The sequence below is a fragment of the Arachis stenosperma genome, chromosome 10 (assembly GCF_014773155.1).
Source record: "Arachis stenosperma cultivar V10309 chromosome 10, arast.V10309.gnm1.PFL2, whole genome shotgun sequence".
Lineage (NCBI taxonomy): Eukaryota > Viridiplantae > Streptophyta > Magnoliopsida > Fabales > Fabaceae > Arachis > Arachis stenosperma.
In genome coordinates this window covers 4,340,451-4,361,745 of record NC_080386.1, presented here as the reverse complement: position 1 = coordinate 4,361,745, position 21,295 = coordinate 4,340,451, and the positions used below count along the sequence as shown (strand labels likewise).

General features: G+C 30.6%; 2 protein-coding genes across 2 annotated transcripts; both read left to right on the top strand.

Moving 5' to 3' along the window:
• Positions 1 to 10,740: 10,740 nt before the first annotated feature.
• LOC130954289 (basic form of pathogenesis-related protein 1-like) lies at positions 10,741 to 11,306 on the top strand. Its single transcript, XM_057881025.1, has one exon. It carries the CDS (start codon positions 10,761 to 10,763, stop codon positions 11,175 to 11,177), a length of 417 nt encoding a protein of 138 aa, XP_057737008.1. The 5' UTR covers positions 10,741 to 10,760; the 3' UTR covers positions 11,178 to 11,306.
• Positions 11,307 to 18,012: 6,706 nt separating this feature from the next.
• On the top strand, positions 18,013 to 18,510 carry LOC130956609 (pathogenesis-related protein PRB1-3-like). Its single transcript, XM_057883642.1, has one exon. It carries the CDS (start codon positions 18,013 to 18,015, stop codon positions 18,508 to 18,510), a length of 498 nt encoding a protein of 165 aa, XP_057739625.1.
• The last annotated feature ends 2,785 nt before the right edge of the window (positions 18,511 to 21,295 follow it).

Sequence of the window (21,295 nt, the reverse complement as noted above, 5' to 3'; positions counted from 1 at the left end):
GAAATATTGATTTGAAAATCTGATTTGTATGTTTTATAAGGACGATTTGAGAATTGGAAAATGACTGGATGTTAGAATTAGTTTGATTTCGGAAAATTACTTGAGATTTGTGAATAACTTGGGTTTGAAATCATTGGAAAGAGTTTGAGAAAATGTTGGTTGACTTTGTTGGAAATGAATTGAGATTTGGAAAGGATTTTAATATTGGAAATGAGCTTGATTTATTGAAAAATGAATTTAAATTGAAAATGGTTTGAGTTATTGAAATTGGTCTAATTTTGGAACTGAGTTAAAAAGAGTTTGAGAAATGGTTTGGTTGGGATCCGAAAAGGTGATAGAATCCAAGTTTTAGAGGAGATGTTGCCCAAATTTTTATAAAATTGGAGATTTTGTTTGAAGTGCTTGTTAGAACACTTTGGATTTTTAAAAGGATTTTACAATTTGAAAAGGGTTATGTTTTGAGTTTTGCTTTATTTAGAAATGAATGAATTGTGGTTGATGAATTGATATTGAATGTGATTTTAATTGTGATACCTGGGTAGTAGCAAGGATGGTGGTTTGTCCCGCTTGCTCCAGGTTGATGTATGAGATTTGATAATGATGATGCTTGATTTAAACTGAATAAATGAATGATTGTGATGCCTGGGTAGTAGCGGCCGTAGTGGTTATTCCACTCGCTTCAGGTTGAACTTTTAAACACCTGCTTGGGTAGTAGCCGCAGTAGTGGTTATTCCACTGGCTCTAGGTTAAGCGGGTAGTAGTAAGAGGGTTGTAGCTCAAACCCAGTTGCTCCGCATGGGTGTTTCTGTCCATGGTTAGCTACCAGGACGTGTCGGGTTGGCTATATAACTGACAGATGATATCATCATCTATAGGACAGGCATGCATCATGTGTATTTGTATGCTTTGTTTGGATTTGAATTTGTTTTGGTTTGCCTAATTGCTAAACTTTTATTAACTGCTATCTGATCTATTTGTTGTAATTATTATCTATACCTGTGTTTTTTCCTTGTCTGTTTTATCTGTGATTGTTTTTGATGTGGTTCTTTTGAGATTGAGTATTGATGATTAGTTGATGATTGTGTTGATTGATTATGTGATGGGCTGAAGGCTGTGATTGGGTTTTGATCTGATTGGTTTCTGATTGAGATATTAGTAAAGTATGAAAAATCAAGCTAGTTCAGCATAAACTTAATGAACCTATACTTGGAACAAGTTGGTTATTCATACCATCTAGGAAACTGATTAAGATTTTCTTATAAGAAAAGAAAGGTTTTGGATTTTTGAAAAAATTAAATATTGTTTCTTTGAAAAGGTTTTGAGTGATTTGTCGTTGGTTATTAAAAGATTCACAAGACAACTATAATCATTGAGTTTGAAAACATACAGTTTTCTTATTAAAGATCTTCTTATTACAATTCTGGAACTTTGTGGTGAGATCGTGTGGTTAGGTTCTCACCCTCTACAGCTTTACCTTTTCAGGAATCGGATGAAGGAGCATTATGAAGAGTTTTACTGCATTTTGGATTATATGATGTTGTAATAGTTAAATAATTTTTCTTCCCTCATCTTTGTTATTATAATTTTGTAAGAGGGATAGGGGTTGTATGTTTTATATGTATATTACATTATAAGCTATTATGTAAGGAATCTTGTATATGAATCTATGCCTGTTTGTTTTTTTTTTAAGATAAAGTATTTATTTTTTTGTTTTCAAAAAAATCAGCGATATGATGTCGAGTCAAAGGCTCTGATGTTAATATTAAGTATATATAAAGTAGCCGTAATACTTCTTGTTATCAGTGTGGCGCGGCTGAAAGCATGACATTCTGGTAGTTGGGGTGTTACATTATGGTATCAGAGCAGCCCTTCTTGTAGAGCCTTGGGAGTCGACTGACTATGCTTCATTGCATACTCTGAGTGTCTGTCATGCTTTATGACTTGTTCTGATAACAAGAGTTTATGTTCTATATGCATGTCTGTCTGTTGATTAATGCTATTAGTTTACCATTGCATGCTTCATGGTATCAAGTTTGGCAAACTTAATACTAATGAATTATGTATATGAGAACATAAAAATGATAGGTAACGCGAATCACGAGGTTTTGGGGGCAAACGTTAGAAATTAAGTTCTAGATATTAGTTCTATTTTGACGTATAATCTTTATTCGTGCTTAACTTTATCTCTTTCTTTATCAGTTGTATTGGAATCTCTAATTCTTGATCTCTTTCTTGGAATGTGTTCTGGATATTTTTCCATCATATCTTGTCATTTATACATATCCTTGCTTGATTATGTTCCTAATTGTTGCTTGAATCTTTAAGGAACATTCAACCTTGACAGTGTTCATAAACTTTGTATTTGTTGATTTGATCTTGAATTAGTTTTGGCGCAACGCATAATCCTTGATTTCTAAACCGTTTGAAATATTAAGATTTGTGATTCGTAACAAGCTAATTATTCGATTTAGTTCTCCTGTTTCGTGTTCTACAACTTATGTTTATCCTGCTCAGTCTATAACTTTTGGATTTGTGTTTCTTTGTGAGAATGACGAAAACTGATCTTTTTTTAATGTGGTTATTTTAATGCGATGTATCAATTCTTGTAGTTTTCTTCCATAACTCTTATTTTGGAATCCCTTTTGGAAATGTTCTATTTTAATTCTTTTTCTGTTTGATTCTGATGGTAACCATTTTTTGAATTTTGAATACGACAGCCTTTGATTTTATAATTACTTTCCTACAAGAAATGAATAAACTCTTCATATAGTTAAAGCATATTTCTTTCTAAAAGTACTACTTACTCTTTATTTAATTTCACAAGAATACTTTACCTTAGATTTTCTCATTTGAACATAATTTGATAATTTTTTGGATGTTATTCGAATTTTTTATGTATATATATTTACTTAATTATGTTCCTAAGTATTGTATTCATTAAACAACCTGATGCAAGATTTTTACTTTCATTCCGGTTACTTTTCATTTGATAAACTTCATACCATTTATTTTAATTTGAATTTGATTGAGCATAACATAATATTTATACTTTGTCTAGTTCTTTTGGAAAATATTGGATTTATATATTTTCTTTAGAAAAAGACAAACCAATTCCCTTAGGTTTAATTTTAAGTTGTTCTAAATTGCTATATTATCTTTCATGTTATTGTTCATATCGAAGCTCTTTGATTCAGAATTCTTTCTTAAGCTTTCGAATTAACTCCCTTTACGTTACATTTTATTGCTTACATACATCCTTGTTTGTTGATAATCTCACGTATTCTTTCAAATCCTTGCGGAATACCATCCTTGTCCAATTGCGAACCTGAGTATTCTTCCGATCTCCCGCATAAACCTTTCGTGCCGCTTGTCTTTTTTTTTCTCATGTTTCATATTCCTTATACGATAGTTCTTAAGGACGCAATTTGTGCATGCGGAAAGTGAATCTGGTAAGTGTATGAGATTATAAGGAATCGTGGAATTTTGAGGCGACGAGAAGAGGTGACCATGCTTTGTTAAGAGTTTTGAACAAATATTATGCCTATTCGATTTTGGATTTTGAAATTTAGTTTGCGTTTAGTTATATTATAAATCTTTGCATCACCTTATATATTTTCTTCTATATTTATGTGATATGATTTTCTTGGTTTCTTTGAAATGTTTAGAAGAGGATGTGAATATAACATTTTTCTTCATCTTATATCAATTTTTGAGGACGAAAATTTTTGTAAGGTGGATAGAATGTAACATCCCATATTTTTGAAAATCTAAATATGAATGAATTGTGATTTTATTTTATTAAGTCTAAACTTTATAATTTTAGAAATTATTTTATTAGAAATGATTAAATAGGTTCAGAGATAATTTCATTTTAAACCAATTAAGATCCTTAAGTAATTTTATTATAATTGAATATTTTGTATAATTTTAGTAATTGAAAAAAAAAGAATTGTATAGTTTAATTTAAGTGATTTTTATTATGAATAAATTATAGTTTATTTTATTAAATTGAACTCTTAAAAATTAATTTATTAGGAATGACTGAATTGATTTTTATAAATACTTTGAGTTTAAGTTAATTAATGTTTAGGAATAATCTTTATTATAATTAGTTATTTTATATAAATTGGAATTAGAGTTCTGGTGATGGAAAAATAATAAAAAGTTATATCATTTAATTTCAATAATTAATATTTTGAGTTTAATATTGTATTTTATAAAATGTGATTAATACGTTTATTTTATAATTTAAATTAAAAAAATAATTATTTGATCTCATTGATATATAGATAAATAAGATCTTATGTGTTTTGAAAGTAATCTTTATATTATTATATTTAATTTCTGAGTTGTTATTTTATCTGAAATATTTTATAAAATTGTTATTACTTGTCAGTATTTTACCCTAACACTAGAAGCACAAAAAAAACCCTAATTTCACTAAATTCCTAATTTATAACCTAAATCCCTAAATCTACAATCAGAAAGATAAAGAAAGGGAACGAGGAGCTCGAGGGGAGAAACAGAAGGGAAGAAAGAAGGAAACAGAGAGCAGCGGGAGAGAGTGACGGAACAGAGGAAGAAGATAGGAAGGACAATCGTCGCACCGTGCCGCTTCCTGCGCTGGTTGCCATCGTTGCCGCCAAAGCTAGAAGAGAGAGAGAGAGAACGCTCGTGAGGGAGAGGCGTCGAGAGAGAGATGCGATGGAGGTCAGAGGAAGGAGCTGATGTCACCGCCGTCCCATCCATGGAGCCCGAGCTAGCTTCGCCGTCTCTAAGCTTTGACGTCGCCGTGGAGGAGAGTGGAGGAGTCACCGTCGCTAGAGAGAGGGAAAGCCAGAGAAGGAGAAAGAGAAGTGTGAGAAGGGCGATGCACATAGGAGGAACCGTTCCTCTGCCGCCTCTATCGCCAGAATTCCTGGTCGCCGTCATCGTTCATGGTGAGTTAGTCGTGCCCTAGTTACCAGAACCACTATCTCCGAACCCTATTTGCTTTGTAACAATCCTGTATTTGCTTCTGATGTTCATGGCTCTATTGTGTTTTTGCAATTGTCACAGCTGAAGCTTGTCACCAGAGAAGACAAGATGTTGCGCCATCCCCTTCATTCTAACCCCGAACCTTCCATTCGTAATCCTGTAACACTTTCCTTCATGTTCTGTTTAACACCTTGTTTCTCTGTTATATTTTTATCTTGATTTCAATAGTTGATATCTCTATTTTATTATCACTGAGTTCTGCTGGAACGGTTGAGGTCATGACTGCTGCAAGCGTGTTTGGAATCAGTGTTACGGCCACTGCTCCAACTACATTGGGGTTGCTGCCCCTGCTAAAAATTAATGATAAAGAGGGTATTATTGCGTTTAAATTCTACAATTCCGGCCAATCGAGGTAGGAGCATTTTCATTAAACTCATTTTTATTCTTAAGAATTGTTATAAATCAATATTGATGCAAATAAATATTTTTTGTTATCATGGAGTCATATGATATCGAACTGAGTTGCCTTGAATGAATGTGATTGCTTATTTGACTGTGGCTATTTTTGAATATTGAGTTTGTATTGTGATAGTGAATGAAATATTGATTTGAAAATCTGATTCGTATGTTTTATCAAGGACGATTTGAGAATCGAAAAATGACTGGATGTTAGAATTAGTTTGATTTCGGAAAATTACTTGAGATTTGTAAATGACTTGGGTTTGAAATCATTGGAAAGAGTTTGAGAAAATATTGGTTGACTTTGTTGGAAATGAATTGAGATTTGGAAAGGATTTTAATATTGGAAATGAGCTTGATTTATTGAAAAATGAATTTAAATTGAAAATGGTTTGAGTTATTGAAATTGGTATGATTTGGAACTGATTTGAAAGGTGTTTGAGAAATGGTTTGGTTGGAACCCAAAAAGGGTGGCAGAATCTAAGTTTTAGAGATGCTGCCCAAATTTTTATAAAATTGGAGATTTTGTTTGAAGTGCTTGTTAGAACGCTTTGGATTTTTAAAAGGATTTTATAATTTGAAAAGGGTTGTGTTTTGAGTTTTGCTTTATTTAGAAACGAATGAATTGTGGTTGATGAAATGATATTGAATGTGATTCTGATTGTGATACTTGGGTAGTAGCAAGGATGGTGGTTCGTCACGCTTGCTCCAGGTTAATGTATGAGATTTGATAATGATGATGCTTGATTTAAACTGAATAAATGTATGATTGTGACGCCTAGGTAGTAATGGTTATTCCACTTGCTCCAGGTTAAGCTTTTAAACATCCGCCTGGGTAGTAGACGCAGTAGTGATTATTCCACTGGCTCTAGGTTAAGCGGGTAGTAGTAAGGGGGTTGTAGCTCAAACCCACTTGCTCCGCATGGGTGTTTCAGTCCATGGTTAGCTACCAGGATGTGTAGGGTTGGCTATATAACCGACAGATGATATCATCATCCATATGACAGGCATGCATCATGTGCATTTGTATGCTTTGTTTGGGTTTGAATTTGTTTTGGTTTGCCTAATTGCTAAACTATTATTAACTGCTATCTGATATATTTGCTGTAATTGTTATCTATACCTGTGTTTTCCTTGTCTGTTTTTCCTGTGTTTGTTTCTGATGTGGTACTTTTGAGATTGAGTATTGATGATGTGTTGATGATTGTGTTGATTGATTATGTGATGGGCTGAAGGCCGTGATTGGGTTCTGATCTGATTGGTTTCTGATTGAGATATTTGTAAAGTATGAAAAATCAAGCTGGTTCAGCATAGACTTAATGAACCTATGCTTAGAACATGTTGGTTATTCATACCGTCTTGGAAACTGATTAAGATTTTCTTATAAGAATAGAAAGGTTTTGAATTTCTGAAATAATTAAATACTGTTTCTTTGAAAAGGTTTTGAGTGATTAGCCGTTGGTTATTAAAAGATTCACAAGACAACGATAATCACTGAGTTTGAAAATAGTTTTCTTATTAAATATCTTCTTATGACAATTCTGAAACTACGTGGTGAAACCATGTGGTTAGGTTCTCATCCCCTACAACTTTACCTTTTCAGGAATCGGATGAAGGAGCATTATGAAGAGTTTTACTGCGTTTTGGATTATATAATATTGTATTAGTTAGATAATTTTTCTTCCCTCGTCTTTGTTATTATAATTTTGTAAGAGGGATAGGGGTTGTATATTTTATATGTATAGTACATTATAAGCTATTATGTAAGGAATCTTGTATATGAATCTATGCCTGTTTGTTTTTTTTAAGATAAAGTATTTATTTTCGATTTTTAAAGAAATCAACGATATGGTGTCGAGTCAAAGACTCTTATTTTAATATTAAGTATATAAAGTAGTCATAATACTTCTTGCTATCAGAGTGGCGCAGCCGAAAGCATGACATTCTAGTAGTGAGAGTGTTACATTCTTGTTCTGACTTCAATATTCAAAAATGGCCCATTCAGCAACTGGACGTCAACAATATCTTTTTGCACAAAATTTTTTTTGAGGTTGTTTATATATATGGACTTCCTTCTGGTTTTTCATTTAACCGAACCAACCAAGAGTTTCTGTATGGTCTTCGACAATCCAGCCGAATGTGGTATGAGAAGCTTTCTATTTTATTAATCGCATGTGGATATTAATAAACCTTATTTGATTATAATTTTCTTATTAAGATTAAAGACAAAGAAATTATAATTTTATTGATATATGTTGATGACATTGTACTCACTACTAACTCAGTATCTAAAATGGCAAAAATAAAAAAGATCTTAAATGATCATTTTAAGATTAAAAATTTGGAGACATTGAAATACTTTCTTGATATTGAGGTTGCTCATTCCAATACTGGTATATCTGTATCACAACATAAATAATGCTTGGATCTTTTGCTGATTGTGGCTTTTTTGGTGCCAAACCTGCTGGAATTCCAACGGACAGTATTACCAAACTGTCTGAAGATGATAGCCTTCTTCTCTAACAACCGTTTGTTTATTGTCGCTTGATTGGTCATTTATTTATCTAATCACCAATTGAGCCAGTGACTCCAACTTAGAATGAAGCACTACAAAGCAACTCTTCGAGTTATCTGGTACCTTAAGAATGGTTAAGGCAAAGGATTTTTCCTCCCTAGAGGTCCAACTTTTCAAATTTTTGGCTTCAGTGATTCTAATTGGGAAGACTGTCCGGACACTTGTCGTCCAGATCTTGAGTAACTCTCTTATTTCTTGTGTAATATAGGATGTGAACTTCTATGGATATTAAACTTGCTAGTTTTCGTCATGTCTCATGTGACAATTCTTTTGTTTTATTCTGCAACAACTAAAGTGCTATTCATATAGCTGTCAATCCAGTTTTTCATGAGTGTACAAAGCATTAGAAAGTCTATTGTCATTTGGTCCACCAAAAGGCATAAGAGAGTTTTATGAAATTACTTTCAGTTCTTTTTTCTGGCCAACTTGTCGATATATTCACCAAGTCTCTTTCAACTAAATTGTTCTACATTAATTTATCCAAATTAAAAATTATTAATCTATACCATCTTCTAACTTGCAAACGCATATTGAACCAATTATCATGATCAATCTAATAGAATTAGACCGAAGATCAACAATCAGAATAATTTTTCTCTTTTTTCTTTTTTTTTTTTCTCATGCTTTTTTTTGTTTATTCTAGAATAAAGTAACTCATCTTTTTTTTAAGATATATAAGATTCATTTTTTAGATTTATTTATTTTGATTTAATGAGCTGTATGGTCTTTTTCTTCTTGTATATATTGAATTGTTGTAATCATTGAGATATAAAAAGAATATACAGTTCTTTTTCATACAACCTTGACTTCTTTATTTTTAAATTCTTGATATTAATTACCAAATTAAACTCATTGTTTTCTTCACTACATTTAAGATAAGCGCATATTTTACTAATATTGTTGGCCTTGTAGTTCTTTAATTATGATTATTTTAGTTTAAACGGTGATTGTGCTCTCCAAAGGCTTTTTGCCTTATGTAATGAGTACCTTTTCATGAAACTTTTTTTTTCTAATTAAAAAGTCTGCTATCAATACTACTCAAATCATATATTAAAGCATTCATCGTCTTCTATATATGTATATATGATCGCGATCACAATTACTGCTTCCAAGATCCATTGAAAAGTTTTCACTACACAAACAAGTTAATTTCACAAAGAAGCACAAACAATAAATTTGAATCAAGCTTGATCTATGTCTGTGGATATATAATGGAGACAAATATTAACTTATTTTTAATATATATTTTATATTTAAATATATATTTTATATTAGTGATTGATTTTGATATAAATTTAGTATAATTGATGAGTTAAATATTAACGCATTGTCCAATTTTAATTGGTTTTGTCAGATTTTTTTAAATGGTCAAAATATTATACTATATCGATATAGAATTCGATTGTTGATTGATTTTTTTGTCAAACCAATCAATCCGATTTTAAAAACTATAATTAAGACAAGTTCACAGTCAGTTGATATTGTTAATGTGTTTTTATATTAGAATTTTAGACTATTATTCTGATTTCCTTTTTAAAATTTTTTTTATTGTATTAAATGGCATATTAAACTTTTTTTTTATTTGGTAATATATATTAGAAAAAGAGATAAAGAAAGATGAATGAATTTTGGGAAATATTTTTTTTAATTTTAATTATAAAATAAGATATGGAATATTTTAATTATTTAATTTGGTAATATGCAAAATGTAATAGACAAAAATAATAGATTAAGATTATTGAAAAGAATAACAGATGATATATAAAATAGAATGGAAGATAAAAAAAAAGTAAGAGTAAGTTAAGAGAAAAAGGAGAATGAGATAGAGAATTCTATAATTTTATATAAAAAAAAGTATTTTAATTATAATAAGATAATGGCAAGTAAATTTTAGTTATCAAATTAACAATATACCATGTATATAATCGAAAATAGATGATGAAAAAGTATTTGTAAAGATAGCTATCTATTTATGTATCTTTTATGTTTTTAAAATGGTAATACTAATTAAGTTATTTCATTTGACATATAATACTCATAATTTTATATTTGTTATAATAAATATTATATAATTATTTTAATAATATTTAATAAAAATTAAATAAAATAATTTTAGATTGTTTGAGTTAATTTTTAATTATCTTTTAAATATTATTATTTTTAAAAAGCTAATAACAAATAAAATTAATATAATTTTAATTATTGGAGAAGCAAAAATGAACAAACCAAGAGCTTAATAATTCAAATAAAACCTATGATCCTTGAAGCATTAAAAAAAAAAGAAAACTTGTGTACATATATACAGCCGAATCAAAACTAAATGTCTCATCGCTATTATGAAACATGGAAAAATAATCAAAACTAAATGTATCATCGTTATTATCATCGTTCTAAAATTAATATTATATTATGTATAGGAAAAATCTAGGGGGCCAGCAGTTTTATTGAATTTTGGCCAGTATGTAACCAGCAGAGGAAGGTGAGCCATTGGATGAAATTTCACATCAATCTCACACCATCAAATTATCATTGATGGCTAATTGATGGCTAACAATCACAAAAATTGCTGGCCCCCTAGCATTGCTGGTATGTATATATACAATTTGTTTCATTTTGTTACTGGCCTTTTGAACCTCCAATAAATCATTGCATGGTTATTATATATATATCCATGAATCGAACACTAAACACAATGATATTTAATTTTTGCAATCATCGAATTTCTTTTCCCTAATTTAGAGCTAAGAGAATGAAAAGGTTGTTGAAGATTTCGTTGATGGTAATAAGTTTCGTAAGCATCATTCCATCGTGCTTATTGAGTCAAAATTTTCCAATGGACTATCTTGTAGTTCATAATGCTGCACGTGCTGAAGTTGGAGTTACGCCATTGAAGTGGGACAAAAAACTAGAATCACATGCTCATGAGTTTGTGAATGAACATATTGCAAATTGTAGAGGAATAATGTCTACGCCGGCTGAGTTTTATAGTGGTATCTACGGCCAAAACTTAGGATATAGCCCGTTTCGTGGTACAATAGCATCTGCAGTGGCGTATTGGGTAGCACAGAAACGAAAGTATGAGCACAAATCTAACAAATGCATTGATGTAACCCTGACACGTGTCATTGCTACGTTCAAGTTGTTTGGGGTGCATCAACTTATTTAGGTTGCGCAAGAGGGGAGTGCCACAATAATGAAGGCACCCTTGTTACTTGTTATTATTATCCTAGCGCCAACTTTCCAGCTCAACGCCCCTACTCAGTGCATTAATTATCGGATTAAACTCATCTGTATATTCCTCCTCAATACTTTATGAATTTAAATCCTCTAAAGTTTAAATTTTACTTTAGAAATTAAAATGTAATCTTTTATCTTTGAATAGTTTCTCTTTCATATTTATTTTTGGTCCGACCTATAAAATCAATAGTGAGAGATCACACACTTTACTCTCTAAAGTGAAATTCAAATTTTAGAGGATTCAAATCCATACTCTATAACCTATACTAGCTATTTTTAGGAAAATATTATGAAAAATATAGGTAAACAATAAAATTAGTAAATAATGCAATTATGCATATGGTAATTTTCTTTGTTTAATTATGATTTTTGTGATTTTTGTAGAATGATAGTGTATTTTTTATTTTATTGGACAAATTTTAAAATTTATTATTTACATTATTTATGAAAATCATTATCTACCTAACAAAATTCACATATTAAGTCATGATGGTTCATTGGTTCTTGTCATTATATTGGTAACTACAAAACAAATGAAGTTTTACATTATTCCATAAAAATAAAGAGAATTATTCATGTAAAAAAATTTTAAATCATGCCAAAAGCTCTAAATCGAATTTCCAAATAACTAGGTTGTTCTCTCTTACGAAAAGTGATTATTTGAACTTAAGTTTTTGTTGTTTATAAATTAATACAGTGTTTTGCTTAATAAAAACTTCCCATGGGATTGGTGAATTAAGAACATGCATGATGGACACTTTTTAATAGTAATTAGATTATTTGACTCAAAAAATTAAAAAAAAAATACAATGTGGATTTTAAAGGAAAAAATAATAGCAATTTACTTTGCATGTTACAAAGTGCTTAGTATATAAAGAATTATTCTCCACATACAAGTCATTTACATTTATACGTCTTGCACATTTTTCTTCTTCTTTTTCTTTTTCTTCATCTTCTGACACTTCGTTTTCTTTTTTTTTTTCGTTATTTTTTTCTTTTGTTATCATCGTTTCACCAACACCACCTCCTCCTCTTTCTTTTCTCGTTGGACTTTTTTCTCTTTTTTTCTTATCCTCTTTCTCCTCCATCATTTTCATCATCATTGTTATAGCATCGTCGTCTTCTTCTTATATGTATCATCGTTATCGTTATCGAAAATTTTTGTCATATTGATGACGTTGCCTAATTCAAAACTTTTGCCATAAAATTTGTTGTTCGATTCTAGTTAATATTTTCGTTAGTAGTTTATGATTCTCTAGGTGAATAATGTTATTTTTGTTTGTGAAAATTGTTGTTCATCGTTGATGGTTTGAATTGAATGTAATGTAAAGAATTCTGCATTAAAGGAAATATTTTTCTGTATTTGCAGCAAATTTGGGTGTAACATGAAGATATTTAAGTGTATTGTTTAAGAATTTTCGGTGTATATGTACTGATGATAAGTTATACATAATTCAAAACTCTTCCTCTCCTTCCTCGTCATCTTCTGCTGCTTCTTCTTCTTCTTTTTCATCATCATCATTATCATCTTTTTTTTTGTTTTACCTTCTCAAGTTTTTTCTTGTTTTACTCTTTTAACAAGAATAAAAACAAAAAATTCAAACAAAGAAGAAGAAGAAATACATAATGCTATAAATTTACTTGGAAGAGGATGAATTTACATTTATTCAACTAAAAGAAAGAAAGAAATAAGGAAAAAAAAAAGAAAAAAATGCAGCATTAGAGGAAACATTTTTCTGTATTTACAGCAAATTTGGGTGTAACACGAAGATATTTAAGTGTATTATTTAAGAATTTCCGATGTATGTGTGCTAATAAGTTCTGTATAATTCAAAATTCTTCTTCTCCCTCCTCCTCATCTTCTGACTTCAATATTCAAAAATGGCCCATCCAACAACTGAACGTCAATAATGCCTTTAATTTTTGCTTGGCGATTTTTTTGAGGTTGTTTATATGGAGCTTCCTCCTGTTTTTCATTTGGTCGAACGAACCAAGAGTCTCTGCATGGTCTTTGGCAATCCAGTTAAATGTGGTATGAAAAGCATTCTATTTTATTAATCTCATGTGAATATTAACAAACCTTATTTGATTATAATTTTTTTATTAAGATTAAAGACAAAGAAATTACAATTTTATTGATATATGTTGATGACATTATGCTCACTGATAACTTAGTATCTAAAATGAAAAAAAAAAAAGAAAAAAGTTAAGACCTTAGATGATCATTTTAAGATAAAAAATTTGGAGACAATGAAATACTTAGCTTCTTAATATTGAAATTGCTTATTCTAGTACTAGTATATCTTTATCACAACATAAATACTATTTAGATCTTTTGTCTGACTGTGGCTTTTTGGGTGTCAAGCTTGTTGAAATTCCAACGTACAGTACTAGCAAACTGTCTAAGGATAATAGCTCTCTCCTCCAACATTCGTTTGTTTATCGTCGCTTGGATGGTCATTTAATTTATCTAACCACCACAAGGTCAGATATTACTTATTACGCCACTCAACAATTGAGTCAGTTTATGGTGACTCCAACTTAGAAGCACTACAAGGCAGCTCTTCGGATTCTCTGGTACCTTAAGAATAGTCCGGGCAAAGGGCTTCTCCTCCCCAAAGATCCAACTCTTCAAATTTATGGCTTTAGTGATTCCGACCGGATAGGCTGTTCAGATACTCGTCGTCCGAATCTTGGGTAACTCTCTTATTTCTTGGATAACAAGATGTGAGATTTTATGGATATTAAATTTACTGGGTTTTTTTCATATCTCATGTGACTGTCTTTTTGTTTTATTCTGCAATAATCAAAGTGCTCTTCATACAGCTGCCAATTCATTTTTTTCATGAGCATACAAAGCATTTAGAAATCAATTGTCATTTGGTCCATCGAAAGACAGAAGAGGGTTTCATGAAGTTACTTCCAGTTCCTTCTTCTGGCCAACTTGCCATTATATTCACCAAGTCTCTCCCAATTAAATTGTTCTACACTAATTTATCCAAGTTAAGAATTTTTTATCTATACCATCTTCCATCTTGTAGGACATATTGAACCAATCATCATGATTAATCCAATAGAATCAGGCTGAAGATCAACAATCAGAATAATTTCAAATTTTTTTCTTTTTGTATTTTTTTCTCATGCCTTTTTTTTAGTTATTCTAGAATAAGGTAACTCGTCTTTTTGTTAGGATAAGATTTATTTCTAGATTTGTTTGTTTTGATTTAATGAGTTGTATAGTTTTTTCTTCTTGTATATATTAAATTGTTGTAATCATTAAAATATAACAAGAATATACAATTTTTTCTCATACAACCAAATTAAACTCATTGCTTTCTTCGCTAAATTTAATATAAGTGCATATTTTACTAAGATTGTTGGCCCTTGTAGTCCTTTTTATGATTGTTAGTTTAAACTGTGATTGTTTGCTCTCCAAAGACTTTTTGCCTTATGTACTAAGTGAGTTTTCACTACACAAACAAGTTAATTTCACAAAGAAGCAAAAACAGTAAATTTGAATCGAGCTTGATTTATGTCTGTGTATATATAATGAAGACAAATATTAACTTATTTTTAATGTATATTTTATGTTAGTAACTGATTTTGATGTAAACTTAGTATAGTTGATAAGCTATTATTAATGACACATATACAAGAAAAAGTTGAGAGGGCAATGATAGTTTTCAACGGCTATGAATCTCAGAGGTTGAAGAAAATGTTAATTCTCAATCTGAGTTTACTTGCAAGACTGGATTTCTAATCTTCCATAGTACGTATGAAAGCTACCATGACATTCAATATAGAATAGTTAGTGATACCTTTTCGGTGAGGAAAGAATATTATAGAAAGACTATTTGAATGAATTGTTCTTTGTTTTGGCTGAAGGCAATTGGGTTCGATCATTTGAATGTGATAAGGCTGGTGGGTTAATGAGTGGAGCCGTTTGGGAGAGATTGGTCGAAGGTCAATTGGAATAGATCAGTTGGTAGTCAGTCAGGGTTGGTCAGTGGTTGCTTAGTTAGGATTGTAGTTGTCAGGACCGATGAATTGGTAATCGAAATGGTTAAATTACTGGTTTATTAATTTATTGATTCAATTAATAAGTATTAGTTGAACCGTTTAAATTATAATTAATAAATATAAATTTTAAAAATATAATTTATTTTGCATATGTTATATATTTAAAAAAAAAACATAATGTAATGGAAAGCAGTTTGGTTTAGTGGCAGCCAAGTTGCACATGCAAAAAGATTCAAATTTAAACTTAGGAAGAGTTTTTTTTCTGTTAATTGTTGACTTGTAGTTTTAACTAGTTTGTATTAATTTATATCGATTTTGTTCGATTTTGATCAATTCTATTAGTTTTTTTTTATCAAAATATTATACCAGACTGATATAAAATTCGATTGACTAAATTTTTTGTCAAATCGATAAGTTCGATTTTAACAACTATAATTAAAATAAGTTGGTAGTCAATTAACATTGTTAACGTGTTCTTATATTATTGGAATTTTGGCCTATTATTTTGATTTTGATTTTTATTTTTTATGGTATTAAATGGTATATTATACTTTTTTATTTGGTGATATATATTAGTAAAAGAGAAAGATGCATGAATTTTGGGAATTTTTTTATTTTAATTATAAAATAAGATATGGTATATATTGATTATTTAATTTGGTAATATGTAAAATGTAATAGACAAAAATATTAGATTAAGATAATAGAAAAGAAGAATAGATGATATATAAAATAGAATGGAAGATAAAAAAAAAGAGAGTAAGAGTAAGTTAAGAGGAAAAGGAGAGTGAGAGAGAATTCTATAATTTTATATAGGAAAAGTATAAGGAGCCAATGTATGTTCTATGCAATGTGTATAATGGGATAAAATTGAAATTAGAATTAAATTAGAGGCAATTAATTAATTTTGAGTAGTTTTCAATTTAAAATTTGAATTAAATCATGATTCCCGTTAGTTATGGTGGCAAGTAATTAATTTTGAGTAGTTATGGCAATTAATTAATTTTGAGTAGTTTCCATTTAAAATTTAAATCAAATCATGATTCAATCAAACTACGATTATTTCTCTCTCTCAATATGGTGTAAACTCTTCTCTCACTCTCTCCTTGAAGCAAAAGTCGGTACAGTACCGCCACGGTTACCAGTCGCCGTCGGACATCGCGCCGACACTCTTCTGACTGGCACCGTCGTACGCACAGGCCACCGTACGTAGGGAGGACGCGCATATTGTGTGAGTCGACCTCGCAGCACCGCACAACCCGGACGTCCAGCGCCTCCATTGCAACCGGTTTGTGCCTTTTTCCTGTCGCCGGATGTTCACTTTCTCTGTGAACGTGGATGGTTATTCTTGGGTGCTTAGTTGTAGACGATGATTGCTGGTTATGATTTATACACGTTCACATTGGATGTTCGTTTTTGTATGATTTTAGATGTTCACTTTCTCGTTTTCATGGATGTTTATTCTTCGAGTAATTCAACAAGACTCAGGCAGCAGTGCTGGGATGATGCGAGCACGGGATTCGGGGCTGCAACTCACGTCGGCGACGCTGACAGTTGCAGGTCACGGATGTTCGGCCGCGTGAGGAGTGATGGAGGTTCTTCCAGCGAGGGCATTGGCGTGAGGAGGCGGAGCGCGACAGTTCCGGTCGGCAGGAACGGAGGCTACACGTCGCGCAGAAACAGAGCGGTAGAACGCAGGTTGCTGCGCACATGGCAGGGCGGCGGAGAAAAGGTGGTTTTTCTGCGGAACAAATAATGGGGTTTTTTGGAGGGTAGGTAATGGTGGGTGATGAAGGGTTAATGTGAAAGAATTTGGAGTAAATTGGGGGTAAATATCATAAAAAGTAACTAGAAATTACGGATAATGATGTTTAATTTACATTATTAATACATATTGGACCAAATAAACAGCTCATTGTACATATTATATAGATACCTCATTGTCTCTCTAGCGGGAATCTTTTATATAAATTAAAAAAACTGTTTTAATTATAATAAGATAATGGCAAGTAAATTTTAATGATCAAATAAACAATATACCATGTATATAGTCGAAAATAGATGATGAAAAGGTATTTGTAAAGATAGCTATCTATTTAAGTATGTTCTATGTTTTTAAAATGGGAATACTAATAATTAAGTTATTTCATTTGACATAATACTCATAATTTTATATGTATAATATTCATAATTATATATTTATTATAATCAATATTATATAATTTTTTAGTAATAATTAATAAAAATTAAATAAAATTATTTTAGATTGTTTGAGTTAATTTTTTATTTTTTTTAAATATTATTATTTTTAGAAAGCTAATAACAAGTAAAATTAATATAATTTTAATTATTGGAGAAGCAAAAATGAACAAGCCAAGAGCTTAATAATTCAAATAAAACCTATGATAGATCCTTAGCTTGAAGCATTAAAAAAGAAAACCTGTGTACATACAGTCGAATAAAAAACTAAATGTCTCATCGTTATTATCATTGATTTTACACTTTTACTTTATTAGACTCTTGGCTCGATGATTATTCCATTCTAATAATTAATATTATATTATTTATACATATAATATTGTTTCATTTTGTTACTGGCCTTTTGAACCTCCAATAAATCATTGCATGGTTATTATATATATCCATGAATCGAACACTAAACACAATGACAATTTAATTTTTGCAATCATCGAATTTCTTTTCCCTTTAGAGCTAAGAGAATGAAAAGGTTGTTGAAGATTTCGATGATAGTAATAAGTTTAGTAAGCATTATTCCTTTGTGCTCACCGAGTCAAAGTTTTCCAGAGGACTATCTTGAAGGTCATAATGTTGCACGTGCTAAAGTTGGAGTTAAACCATTGAAGTGGGACAAACAACTAGAATCACTTGCTCATGAATTTGTGAATCAACATATTGCAAATTGTAGAGGACTAATGTCAACGCCTCATTATTCGTCTAATAGTATCTACGGCCGAAACTCTGGATATAATCCGTATCATGCTTCAGCAGAATCTGCAGTGAAGGCATGGGTAGCACAGGGACGAAACTATGACCCCATATCTAACAAATGCATTGATGGTAACCCTGCCAGTTGTCATTGTTACGTTCAAGTTGTTTGGGGTGCATCAACTTATTTAGGTTGCGCAAGAGGTGACTGCCACAATAATGAAGGCACCCTTGTTGCTTGTTATTATCATCCTGGCGGCAACTTTCCAGCTCAACGCCCCTACTCAATGAATTAATTATCGGATTAAACTCATCTATATGTTCCTCCTCTATACTCTATAACCTATAAACTATACTAGCTATTTTTAGGAAAATATTTAGTCATCATGGTTCATCGGTTCTTGTCATTATTCCATAAAATTAAAGAGAATCATCCATATGTAAAAAAAATTTAAATCATGCCAAAAGCTCAAAATCAAATCCCCAAATGAAAAAATTTAGAGGCCAGCATTTTTTTAACAATTTGGCCAGCATTTAGCCATCAAAATAAAAGTGAGCGATGTTTCACCATTAGATATAATCTCACACCATTAAAAACACTATATTGATGGCCAATTAATAGTTATAAACATAAATTTTACTGCCTCCTAACACTCCTCTTTCCAAATAACTAGCTTGCTCTCTCTCTCATCTTTGTGATGATTCGAACTTAAGTTTTTGTTTATGAATTAATAGTGTTTTGCTAAATAAAAACTTCCCATGGATTGATGAATTAAGAACATGCATGATGGACAGTTTTTAATAGTAATTAGATTATTTGACTCAAAAAATAAAGAAAGAAACAAAAAATACAACGTGGACTGTTTGTTTGAGAGGAAAATGAAAAGAAAGAAAAGGAAAAAAAGAAAATAGGAAGAAAAATGATTATTTTTTTTTGTTTGGTTGAGAAGGAAAATTAGAAAAAAATAAAAATGAATGAAAAAAAAATTAGTGAGGTCCACCAGTTTTTTTCTCTCCAACATTGAAAAGAAAATGAAGAGAAAACTAATATTTTTCTCTCTACTTTTAATACTATCCATTCACTTTTTTAATATATTTTATAATATAGAAATAAAATTATTTTTTTATAACATTTCTTTCTTTCTTATTTTTTTTCCATCCAAACACATCTAAAAAACATAAAAATTCACTCAATTTCTTTCTTTTTCTTTCTTTCCTTTCTATTTTCTTCCTCTCTGTTTCTTTCTTTTCGAGCAAACATAACCTAAAAGAAAAAATAATAGCAATTTAATTTGCATGCTACAAAGCACCTTGCTAGTATACTCGAAAACAAACGGCAAGTATTTTTAACTCAAAACAAAAGATTTTAATCAAGATAGGGTTTTTTTGGACTTATGAAGAGATAGGGCTACTTTTTTAAAAAACAATGTAAAAGAAAAATATACGTGCCGTCTATAATATGTGGATTAATCTATTTAATTTGTTATTATTTTTTGATTAATCGGATTTAGTTTATTTAGTCAGAATTTTAAAGAGACTTAATTTTAAAGATAAAATTCATTTTTTTAATTAGGTAATGATTTTTTTTTAGTAAAATATTGTTTTTGTTTCTAATGTTTGGGGTAAGTCTTAAAGTTGTTCCTAACATTTCAATCGTCCTATTTAAGTTCCTAATGTTTCAAAATTGACTCAATGTTATTATGCCGCTAGAAATCTGTTAACAGAATTAACGGCGGGATAAAAATTGTGACGATTTTCAAACGTTAATGACTTAAATAGAATGAAAATGATGGAGACAAAAACGATACATAGAAATAAATTTTAGTTTTATCCTTCAATAATATCACTTTTTTACTATTCATAGTATTCAATTATATTTTAATCACACCTAATTAAATTACACTTAATCACATTACTTCCATTCTAAATAATTTTTTTGTTATAATTTTACACTTAAAGTTATAAGTTAATATAAAAATATAAAAAAAATTATTTAGAATGAAAGTAATGTGATTAAGTGTAATTTACTTAGATGTAATTAAAAATAATTGAATATTATGTATAATAAAAAATTGATATTATTAAAGGATAAAATTAAAATTTATTTCTATTTATCGTTTTTGTCCCTAACATTTTCATTTTATTTAAGTCCTTAACATTTCAAAATCGTCTCAATTTTGTCCCGCCGTCAATTCTGTTAACGAAAACATTGAGCCAATTTTAAAATGTTAGAAACTTAAATAGGACGATTAAAACGTTAAGGACAACTTTAAGACTTACCCCAAATATTGGAAACAAAAATGATACTTTATTTTTTTTCACTATATCTCTTAATCCGATAGGTCAAAGATTAATCTTTTATGGTATTGAGCTGCATTTAATTAGGTAATGATTGATCCGATAAAATTTGTCCGTTTTATCGACTCAGTGTGTTATTGTGGTCTTATGGAGAGCCATTGGCGGTTGCCGACCAACAAAACCCCATAAAGATATAGTGGGCTGGAATTTAATAAGGCTGGATATTAAAGGTTAGGGCCAGCCTACAGGCGTCATGTGATGATGTGATACATAGTTAACATATCCGGACCAAAAATCAATCGGGTCGAGACACAGAACCACTAATTCGCTATCGGTTCTAGATTGAACCGTTTAAATTAATATTAAGGAAGAAGGGACAAAAGTACACCTGAAAGTTCATACGCTGGACAGTAATACACTTGAATCGTTTAATGAGTCACGCGTGCACAATAATTATACACTCCGGCGGACAGAATCACCATTCCGGCCATCAGCGTGTGGTATGGTTAGTGAGAGTGGACAGGTGGCTCTATTTTATCCTTGCTGGCACGTTAAGAGTTAGTGAGCTGGCCATTTAGTGCCAACTCAGATAAAATATTTTATTTTAATGTTTAATTAGGCAAAATTAACCCTGAAACCCTAACACCTTCGTTCTCTTTTATCTTCAGAAGAAAGAAGCTCTGTGTTGAAACCCTAACACCTTAACCAATAACTAAGAACATGGCCTCACTCAAGGAAAAATCAAGCTCTTTATCCCTAAATTGTGACAACGCTGTTGGTGGC